General features: G+C 43.2%; 1 protein-coding gene across 1 annotated transcript; it reads left to right on the top strand.

Annotated features, from left to right (window-relative positions):
• Positions 1 to 5,010: 5,010 nt before the first annotated feature.
• On the top strand, positions 5,011 to 9,653 carry CUNH20orf202 (chromosome unknown C20orf202 homolog). The gene is given in 4 exon segments (XM_039863705.1): positions 5,011 to 5,014; positions 5,482 to 5,580; positions 5,583 to 5,656; positions 9,420 to 9,653. Coding segments are annotated over 4 exon segments (411 nt in total).
• Positions 9,654 to 11,795: the final 2,142 nt, after the last annotated feature.

Below are 11,795 nucleotides of genomic sequence, written 5' to 3'. Positions count from 1 at the left end.
GAGGTGATTGTATTACTGGTCTTGCTTGTCTGGGCCAAAGGGCCACAGAAGGAGAGGCAGTGTTGGGGCCTCCAAGACAACTACACTCCATTTTTGTGTTCCCTCTGGTTTGTATGATGGCATGTGCTCGTGTGGCAGGAAGGGGGTGTACAATGGTTTGAGGGCTCTCACATGTGGAAGCTGCTTTATGCTAAACATCCACCTAATTTATATTTTACTAATTAGGGATGAGGGCTAAGGTGCCCAAGAGAAGAGAGGGGGACAGCCATAAGGGTGGTAGGGGCCTATACTAGGAGTCAGACATGGAAACAGAGCTAAATGACATCTCTGAGCCCACTTGCCTCACCCGGGAGATGAGGATAACTCTGCTCATGTGCCTCAGGACAGATCACCTACTACTCTTGCATCTTGGATTCCCTGTCTGCCCTGTGAGCATCACAGAAGTTCTCTCTCTGCAATGGACTTCGCAGAGCTGTTGTGAGAAGCAGATCAGGTTACAAACAAGAAAACACTTGGAAGAGAATAAAATATACGGGTGAAAAATTATAGAAAGGGCCTGAGTAGGGGGAGTCAATGGAAATGATCTGCTACTAGCTCTGCTGCTATAGTTTTAGGACATTGGTTTGACTCCTGCATTAAAGGGAATGAAAATAATAGTGTTTTCAATAAAAACAGAACTTATTTCTCTCTTACATAAAGGTATACTTTGCAGTTAAGCCTGGCATGGTGGCTTCACCAGTCACAAGAGACCTGGGTTGCTTTCATCTTGTTGCTCTATCATCTTCCACTTTGTGGTCTAAGTGGCTGCTTCACCTCCAGCCATAATGGCTATATTCTAGTCAGCAAGAGGACAAGGCAACAACCCTCCTCCTCCTTTCAAGGACACAACCCAGAAATTGCACAAATCACTTCCATTTATATCCCATTGGCCAGACTTTGTCACATGACATGACCACACTCATCTGTAAGGGAGTCTGGGAATGTAATCTTTTGCCACATGTGACTAGAAGAAGGGACAGTGAAGGGCAGCCTGCGTTTTTGCCACAGTTGCTGACTTGCCTAGACAACTCACATCTCCATTTGAGCCATGGTTTCTTCATTCACAAATTTACTCCTTTCTTTCATGTATTCATTCTACATATATATGTGCCAGTCTTGTGGTATAAAGTATAATTTTTGAACCACTTGATTACTAGGAGTCAGACATGGAAGCAGAGCTAAATGACATCTCTGAGCCCACTTGCCCCACCTGGGAGATCCTCCTAATAACTGGACCATAAGTTCCCTGAGGTCAGGTATGAGGTCTTTCTTGCTCACCGCTGTACCCCCCAGCATTCAGTGCAGGGTCTGATGCATGGAAGCCATATTATTAGCTGCCCATGGATGATGAATGGATGGCCATTCTGGCTTTGTATTTGGTGAGGACATTTTTCCTCACTCAGAGTTTAAGTTCCTTCCCTTTCTAGGCCTCCTGACTCCATCTCCCCCTATCCCCACATGCCAAGCATTTCTGAATCTATTACATAAATTGTGCTATGAGCCAGAATCCTAACAGTGGGATTAAAAATCAATGAAAGTGCATCAAACAAGTTAACCACAAGAAATGGCTTTTCAGGGCAGTTAGGTATGAGCACTGGAGGCCAAGGACAGAGCACCAGACTAATTGTCAGGCATTCCTATCAACACCACAACTGTATTGGGCAGAAAACCCAATGGACTTGCCCAGGAGGGTGGCAGATGTCCTAGCTTGAGCCCCAGGTTGGCCCCCCATCACTGCAAGACAACAGGCAACACCCTGCATACATGTCAGAGAAAACAAGTTCTAATTCCAGCCCCATTATTTACTTGCTGGGGTGATCCTAAGAAAATCCATGCCACTTTAAGCCTTAGTTTCTTCATCTATAGAAAGGGGCTAATAATAGGATCTATCTGTAATCAACCATAAAATGCAGTTATCTGCAGATAACTTTGCCATTATCTGCAGATAACTGCATTTTATGGTAGCTACCTCATAGGCAGAGGTTCCTACACTTTCTCAGTTCACAGCTCCCTTAGCATCTCAGCAACATTTTCGCAGTGTGCTAGGCACAAATAACACCTAATCGTTGTTTGTTAAGCAGTTAAGTTCAAACAATAATTGTAGTTTGCACAGTACCCGACAGATGTTACTGTGTTTTCCTCAAAATTAAAAAAATATTTTGCAGTACTTCTGTGAGATTTCTGCCATGCTTCAGGGTGCCTTGGCACATGGTTTGGGAATTGCAATCATAGGTTTTGAGGATGAAATGAAGTATGTATGTCAAAGGCTTAGCGTGATACCTGGTCTAGATTCTTCAAGTCTCTAGTTCTTTCTGGGTCTCTTGTCACTGCCACCCAGCAATCCTTCTTATCGCCAGCTCCTGCCACCTGGTGATTTCTGTTTGCTGCCTTCTCTCTGGGCTCCTCCAGGCCTGTGGCCCCATTTCTGAACTAATTTCCTTCCTGGTGTAGAATTAGTCCCACTTCTTCACCCTTCCCCAACTCCACACACGATGTGACCTCTTCCTAGGTAGAGTGTACATCCCTGACCCTTTTTAACTTTGAGCTTGGCCTGTGACTCACTTTGCCTAATGATATGTGGTAAAAGCGACAGTGTGGCAAGAGGCCCTGCATGGTTTCACTTGCTCTCGTATCCTTGGCCATTGCAAGGAGAAGAACACATTCCAGTAGCCCAGTGATTCCAGGAAGAGGACAAGAGACCCATGAAGCAGGCTCACATGTGCAGATCCGAAGTCTAATGTAGACCATCCCCACCAACCCACAAACTAAAAGCAAAAGCAAGTGATTGTTGTTTGAAGGTAAGGCGTTTGGGAGGTTTATTATACAGCGTCTTTATGACAACCCCTGTATCTGTGGCAAATTTACATTCTCCAAGAGATCTGATCGGATCATTTGGTCACCACTAGGTGAATATAATTCCTTTCCTGCTTATCATCCATAAGCCAAGGATCTCCTTCCTGTCTAGTCTGTAGATGGTTGCCTTGGGCTGAGGCACTCATCTCTGATCCAGGCAGTTGTCCCATAATTATAGGGTCATGTGACACAAAGCCTGGTGACCTGTCCAGAAGAAATCATTTCTGGCGTCTGCGTTCAGAAGGGGTATGAATGTGGCAAACAAGAATTTCTCAGGTCCTCTCTGGTTCCAAAGGGTGACAGCTCAATAAGATGAAATTGCACATAAAATTTTCTCATATGTGGCAGTCAGAATGCACTTCAGGCTGTAAAAACCCTAGTGTACAAGAAATGTGACATTTCTTACAACTTAATGCAGTAACTCTTTTGAATTTTGTTATGCCTAAGATGGGAAGGATGAGGTCTAAGTTCACATAGAAAATTTGGTAGAGCTGGGTTAGAACCCAGGTGTCCTGGCTTCCTATCCAACACCCCTTTTCCTGCCCAGTTCATCTTATACTTGGAATGAGCCCCAGGTCCCACCACTGAGCAGTAGAGCCCCTTATCCAGCCTCCCTAACCATATGGGTTGTGCTTCCATATTCCACTGAGTGCCCACTGCTTGGAAGGATTCTACATTTTCCTCCTACTGAGTCCAATCTGCCTCCCTATGTCCACCCACTGCCCTAGCTCTATATTACAGAGCTCCACTAAATGTATATTCTTTTTTCTTTAATTTATAAGCAGTTGCTGTAATTTTTACTTCTATAAATTTTATTTAGTTCTCTTGCAAATCTGCCTTTTCTTTTGTTGGAGTATAGTTGATATACAACACTACATTAGTTTCAGGCATACAATGTAATGATTTGATATTTGTAATTATTGCAAAATGATCACCACAGTAAGTCTAGTTAATATGCATCTTCATACATAGTTACAGAATATTTTTTATTATGATGCGAACTTTTAAGAGTTACTCTCTTAGCAACTTTTAAATATGCAATACGGTATTATTAACTATAGTCACCATGCTGTACATTACATGCTCATGACTTATTTATTTTATAACTGGGTGTTTGTATCTTTTTACTCCACCCATTTTGGCTACTCCCCACCTCTGGCAACCATGAGTCTGTCATATCTGCCTTTTTTAATAGTGTCTTTTTTTTTCTTATATATTTGATTCCTTCTTATATGGCTTTAATTCTTTTCCAAGTACTTTTTTTGTTGTCTTCATCTGAAGTTCTTAGGGGAAGAAGGGTCTGATCCTGCCGTTGATGGTATCTGCTGACTCTCACTTACGGTGAATGGTTTCCTTGTGTGTTTTGTAATTTTGGATTATAAATTCATCTTCAGGACAGTTTGGGTATCCTGGGTTGAGGCAGCCCTTCCAGAATGGGTTGAGTTTGTTTCGTGAGTCACCTCAGCCCTTTATCTGGGGCCACTATGTTAATTCTTGGTTTGGGGTTCCTACCTCATGTGGGTAGAATAAAAAAATTTAAAAACCTACATGAGAATAGGTCCTATTTATTTTCATCATATATTAATTTGATTATTGTTTGTTTCTATCCGTTATGATGCCAGCTCCAAGAAAGCGGGACATTTGTCTCTCTGATTTGGGGCTATATCCCCCATGCCTTCAGCCGAACTTGGCAAATAGTAGGCACTTAATGTTTGTTGAAAAAAATTAAAGGACACCCACTTCGTAGGGTTTAAAAAATAAATGGTATGTCAGTTAGGACTGTGTTTGCCTAATTAAAAGTGGGATTTATTGTTAGTGATTCTGTGACTTAGTGATTTCAAATGCCTCTGCAATTTTCCTGGCCTTTGTCTTAGGGTTGCAAGATGGTTACTGTGGATCCAAGCATCACATCCACATCTGAAGCAGAAGGAAGGGGAAGAAAGTAGGAGTAAAAGGGGAGCATCATTGACATTTTTCCTTTTAATCAGGTAGGTATAAGTTTTCCTAGAAGTCTAATAGCAAATTTCTATTTTGATCTCATTTGCTAGAAATGGGACACCTGGGCATCCCAGAAATAAGGAGACTTGGAGAGTGAGCATTTTCCTTTATCTAGGCTCTATGGGTAGGTGAGGAAGGGAGAGAGGAGATGGGATGCAGATGCAGTAGATGGTGTATTTGCTCTAAATGAGATTTTATTTATATATAAATTTATATACAAATATATTACATGTATGTGCATAAATGAGATTTTAAATATACATAATAGAGTATATATATTTTTATAGAGAGAGATTTCATGTAGAGAGATTATATATATGTGTGTATTTTATATATATATCTATCTCACTTAGAGCCCTCACCTATTCTCATAATAATTATTGTTCTTATTTAAAGCTTTACAGTGTCCGTGATCCTATTGGCATCAGATCTTGGATTCTGGAACCTGCAGGCACTGAGATACCAATATCCCAATGGTCTCCCTCCCGCCCTCCCTCTTTGTTCTATTCAGAGCACTGAAGCCCTTTAAAAAAAAAAAACCTACATTTTCCAATGTGAGCCACTTTCTGCTCTCATTAACTCCATCCTTAGTGACTTGGCCAGACTGCTTACAACCTAAAGCAGGAGGGAGACTGAACAAGTCAAAGGGCTCTCAAGCCCATTACCAGGTCAGCGTCAAGGTCTCACCAAGGACACTGAGATGAAAACAGCAGAAGAGCCAACCCCAAATCTTGGGCAGACTCTGGAGTGGCTGAGAAAGGAGCTGGTAAGGCTTTGCATTTCTTTTTACCTGATGCCTTTGCCCTATGTCTTCCAAGGTTTTCTGGTCCCCCCTCCCAGGTGCCCCATTGGCTGGGGCAGAGGCTGCACGCTGGGGTGTAGGCCCTGCAGGCACCCCGCTGGGACCAGACACCATCTTAGGTACTGAGATAAGTAGGTCATGGCCTACATAAGAGGCTTTGGATGCAGTGCTTGCCAGACTGGTTTTAGAATTGCACTGAGTCTTGCATATGTGCCCAGCTCTGCTGCTCTGTACCTTCCAGCAAGTGGTTTTACCTCTTTGAGCCTCAATTTCCTTATCATAAGACAGAGATAACAGTAGTACCAACACTGCAGGGGTTGCTGCAAGAATTCGATGAGAAGATCGTATAATTCACGTAGTGTCTGCTTGGCGCATCTATATTGGTCCTGACCCAGGTGGACCTGGAGTATAACCACTGTCTTGGCCTGGGTCCTCTAGAAAGCAGAGGCTCCCACAAAGATTGGGGTATTATTGATTTATTTGAAGATACAAGCTCAGAGTAGTGAGAGTGAGGGAAAAAGAGAGTGGAGGCAAAAGCCAGTGCTATGCCAGGCAATGCATTGTATTACCAAGCTGACTGCCACTTCCGAAGGAGCCTTAAGGAGGCTCAGCGGTTCTCTCAGCAGCTGGTTTATCTCTGTGCAGGATTTCTCTGCGGGGGTTGAAGGAGGATCTGCACCCTGAGGGAGAGAGAAGAGGAAATATATTTGCCCAGCTCACTCCTGTCTCCCATTTTCTGTTGGTAAAGGTCCACCCTAGGGGGCACTAACTCTCCTGAACTGAACTACCTCTTCTGAGTTGTTTCTTGGTCTCTGGGTGGCTGCTCAGGATGCCAGGCCTTATGCCTCTCCTTGTGGTGTTTTCTCCAAGTTCCAAAATAGAGGAGTGCCACAAAGTGTGTGGGGACATCAGCCAAGAGCAAGAAGGGGGTGGTTCAGGGAATCTCAGAGGGTACCCGAGGTTTATATCCCCAATACCCTAGATTCTCCTGGGGAAGGACAGACAGGATTGTTCAAAATGACCTTTCTGGGTTTCCAGGCAACAGATCAGCTGGAATTCAACCCCATCCTCACCCAGGTGGGAGGGGCTGACCCAGTACTGCTTCTCTTGAGGCCAGGGGACTCTAGCAGCAGGAACTTCAGTTTCTTATAGTCCTCAGAGATCCAGAAGCTGGGCAGCAGGTCTTCCCCATGTTCCCCTAAATACTGGGTGCCCATGCTGAGACTGCTTGGTTCCTAAACCCAAAGCACCAGTTTTCACCTGATAAAGTACCTCTCTCTCACCCCATAAGGAGGGGGAACAACGCAGGGCAGGGGCGAGTCCACCTAGGGCACAGCCTGTCAGGCCCAGGGACCTCCCTGCATGTGATGCCAAGAGAGGGATCCTTAAATCTCCTCTTGCTGATCCCTGACTTGTGAACTTCCTAGAGAAGCCTGTTTTTGTTTGTTTGTTTGTTTTGTTTTGTTTTATTTTTTGTTTTTGTTTTTTAACCTCTATCACATAGAATTTACATGACTCTACCAGGGCCCTTCTGGAGCCCAGCCAAGAAGTCCTTGCAGGGAAGGACCAGCACTGGATAGTCACTTCATGCAGCAGAAGGAAAAATTCAGTAACCTCAGTGACTACCATGGACCAAAGTCCAGTGCTCTCCTTCCTTCCCTGGGATCATGTAAGCCCCAAAGTCCTGGTGGGATCTCAAAGAGGGAAGGAGCTGCAGCTGTCTTGTGACAAGGCAAACCAGCCTGACGACTAAGTGGCATTAATGCAGAAGGACAGAACTACACACCGCAAAGCTTGAGCAAACTGAGCCGTGAGCCAACCTTACCACAGGACCTCTCACCTTATGAGACAGGACACTTCCCTACTGTTGAAGCCAGTTTGGCCAGGGTCCCACCCTCAAAGCCAAAGGCACTGAGGCCACCACCTCCGTTAACACTGCTTCCAAGCCTCATTGCCTTCTCACATATACCCAGCAGAGCTGGTGCTAAAGACTGGACAGAAAAAATAAAACATGTGGGAGGAAAACCCTAAAACTGAGAAAACAGATTTAATGTTTTCCCAGGAGTTAGGAAGGTATGGCTCTGCTACCACTTGAGGTGCAGCCTAAGGAATATCAGTGTTCTCAGGTGGTGATCTGACTTTTACCTTCGAGTTTCTTCTTTCTAGCTATCTGCTTTCTTGGTGGTATTACTGTTGCTGGAATGGAGGAAATAAGCTTTATCTTCTCATTTGTAAAATAAATGAAAATAAAAATACTATTTTTAATGGAGAAATAATGATCTCTTGGAGGGAGGGAGGGAAGGAGGGAGGGAGGAAGGGTGAGAGAGAGACAGACAGGCAGAGACAGAGACAGAGAGAGGCAGAGACAGAAAGGAAGGTCAGAGACAGAGAGAAACAGAGAGAGACAGATTAAGAGTTCATATATCTAATCGGCTGTGCCTCAGGTAGCTTTAGAAGGGAAATCCATTCCCAGCGATCACCTCTTGGGGAGGAGACTGAGCTGTCCAATAGAACAAGGTGAAGTGGGGGAGTCTTTACACTATATGCCTTTTTGTAGCTTTAAAATTTTATATCATGTGTAAGAATTCCCCGATAACCGATAGAAAAGGAACCGGTGACCCAGAGCAGTTGAGTGATGGGTCCAGGAACACATGGTGGATGAGGACAGAAGTGCACCCAGAGACTTCCTAACTCCCATTCCAGTGCTCTAAGTTTAACATCTTAAAAGAGAAAGCATAAAAGAGAAAATATATGGGGAAAACCAGCCCTAACGGGAAATGAGAGGAGAGGGGACTGGTGAGTGGGGATGGTAGAGAATCCCAAAGTAGCAATTCTCAAACTTTAGGGTCTTAGAACCTCTTTGTGTTCTTAAAAATTATTAGAGACATCAAAAAATTCTTTTTAATGTGAGTTATAGATATCAGTATTGACAGAATTAGAAACCAAAACTGAAATTTTTAGCATTTGTTCTTGCATGCTAAAAATAACAATAGTAAACTCATGACATGTTAATAAAATATTTTATTTAAAATAAATGCTAAACTATATTTTTCAAAGAAAATATCTAATGAAGAGTGGCACTGTTTTCCACAGTTGCAAATTTCTTTAGTGTCTTCCTTAACAAAATACAGCTGGAATCTCATCTCTGCTTCTGCGTTCAGTGGCATATCATGCCATATAGCTTCCAGAAAACTCCACTGTATACTCATAAGATATGAAAAATGAAAAAGGGCAATAGTATCTTACAATGTTGTAATGAAAGTAGCTTTGACCTCGCTGATCTCCTGAAAGGGCTTTTGGGACCCAGGGGTTCCCTGGACCTTATGCTGAGAATCAGTTTTCCAAAGGGCTCCTGCCTGCCTACAGGGTGTATTCTACTTTAATATGAAGTCACTATCTTCTTAATTCCTATAAAATAATTTTTACAGTGACGATTAAAGCATATAGTGGAGTTAATATCGATGATGGTGATGATAAATATAATCATAGACCTTGGTAGCTCAGAATGTCATATTTTAGAGTGGGGGCTAATTCATTCAGTCCTCATAAGAGCCTTGAAAGGTAAGTAATTTGCTTTTCATTTTGCAAATGAAGAAACTGAGGCATTGGAGGACACAGCTTCTGTGGAATTGTAGGCTTATCTTCTATGAGACAGTGATGGGATAGGGCTTTCTGGGGAATGTCCAGTGCTCTGTCCACCTCCCCACAGACTTATTCTCTTTCCTAGGCTGAGATGCAGGTCCAAGACCAGAGGCTCCTGCTCACGCTGAAGCATCTTCACAGTGTCCTGGAGGATCTGCGTGCTGAGAGTGCCCAATGGGAGGATGCCAGGTCCAGCGGAGGGACATCCCCCATCAGAGCTCGAGCAGGCTCTGAAGGCAGGAGCTGCCAGCCCATATCATCCAGGCAGCTGACCCATCTCCTCCAAAGGGTAGATAGCAGACGAAGCTCCCTCCCTTAAATGGCTAGAGATGATCCTGGGCTTGGACCCTTTCACCACTAGTCCAAGCTTTGTGATGTTGTTAGGGGAGAGCACCGAAATGGGAGTTAGGAAGTCTCTGGGTACACCTCTGCCCTTATCCACTATGTGTCCCTGGACCCATCACTCAACTTCTCTGGGTCACTGGTTCCTTTTCTATCAGTTATCAGTGCTTTTGTTTTGTTTTGTTGTTATTTTTGTTGTTGTTTTTTGATGAGGCGCAAATATAGTATTAGATGTGAAGACCCTCTGAAAACACAAACATATTACATGGCTTCTGGCAGGCACCATGACGGTAATCTTATCCTTGGGGATTTCTCACAGAGTGATTGTTAAAACAAAGAAAGAGTCGATGTGTGCCATGGTGAAAAACAGAACACTGTGATGGTTGTTTTCTGTCTTCCCAGCAGGCCTTCATGTTCCCCTTTATCTGAAAGCAACAAACCCTGTCACCACCCTGGCCTTAGGGATGGGCATGTGATCAAGCCCACCCAATTATAATCCATGGTCACCCTAACAACAGGATTGGCCCAGGGTATGGGCATGTGACTCCACACAGCCAATCACAGCCCTTCTCTGGGATTGCTAGCTGGATTCTTGTTCTACTGTTGTTGCAAAATGGGGCTACCAGTGGCCATGTTCCCTGCCAGGTGAGGAAGACCTGTCTGCACTAGGAAAGAAAAAAGCTAATCTTCAAAGAGAAGTAGAAAAAGAAAGAGAGGTAGGCCAAGAATAAGTCCCTGGTTTCAAGCCCTCGTTCTATGAGTTACTCCTGCATTCTTTCCAGTGACTGAAACCAGTAAATTCCACTACCACCACACACACCAATTTGTTTTTGCTTAAGCTGATTTGAGTAGGGTTTCCCTCATTTGCAACCAAAGCGGTCCTGAGGAATACAATCCAGATGTTCAAAGACGCAAAGGAGGGAAATAATGAAGAAAACAGCATTTCATTCATTCGGGGTTGGCAATAACAACCCTGTAAAAGCAAGCAGCAAGGTTTATGATGTGGCAGAAAACTCAGTTGTATGGGGTGCTGAAGTCATAACTTTGAAAAATTATATCTGCCTATAAGAAAGACTTTAAAATGGGAGAGGTGAAAATAAAAGGACCTGGTGTTAAGATGGTCTAATTATTGGTAGGCATTTTTATTTTCGAAAATTAACTCTCATATTGTTAGAATATTGTTTTTATGGCTTTGAAAAAGTAAACCCATTGTATACAGAAGTAAAGTTGGGAGGAGTGTGTTATATGTACGATGTTTATAGTCAGACTGACCTGGGATTTTTTTTTAATATAATATCTGATAATATAAAAAATATTTCTCTGTATGTTGACAGCTGAATGGATGTGATATATACATAAAATAGAATTTCAGCCTTCAAATTCTAGTATACGTTAGAATATGAGTGAACTTTGAAGACATTATGTTAACTGAAATAAGCCAGTCACAAAAGCACAAATATTGTATGATTCTGTTTATACAAGGTGCCCAGAGTAAATCCGTAAAGACAAAGTAGAATGGTGATTGCCAGGAGCTTGGGGAGTGTAGAATGGGAAGTTGTTTAATGAGTATAGAATTTCAGTTTTGCAAGATGACAAAATTCTGGGTGGGTGGTGGCGGTGGTGGCATAACAATGTGAATGTACTTGATGCCACTGAACTGTGCACTTAAAAATGTTAAAATGGTAACATTTATGTTACATTATATTTTACCACAGTTAAAAATAAATAAAACTTAAAAAACCACCTGCACTGTGATGCTGGGGCTAGGGCCCCACAAACCATATTTCTATATTACTAGTGCTCTAGGTTAGAATTTGTTAGACTTTGCCAATAAGCAGGACTGGAGGAGGGAGAAAGAACTTGCTTTTTCATCTTTATTCTCTGTAGCTTCTTTGGGCTTCCTGTTCCTATGAGCACCACCCAGCAATGCTGCTTCTCCTCACAGCAGCGATTCCTCCCCATGGCACCAGCCAGCACCTTCTTCTCAAGGCTCTAGGTCCCAGAGCCCATGGGCATCCACCAGATGCCACAGCAAGGAAGATACATTTGGAGAGTCAAACACTGGCTCTTTGACACTTTAGCCAAGAAGTGATGTTTGTTCCTTCCTCCCACAGTCCAT

This window comes from Pteropus medius, unplaced genomic scaffold (assembly GCF_902729225.1).
Source record: "Pteropus medius unplaced genomic scaffold, Ma_sr-lr_union100, whole genome shotgun sequence".
Classification (NCBI taxonomy): domain Eukaryota; kingdom Metazoa; phylum Chordata; class Mammalia; order Chiroptera; family Pteropodidae; genus Pteropus; species Pteropus medius.
This window is presented reverse-complemented; position numbering and strand designations above follow the sequence as displayed.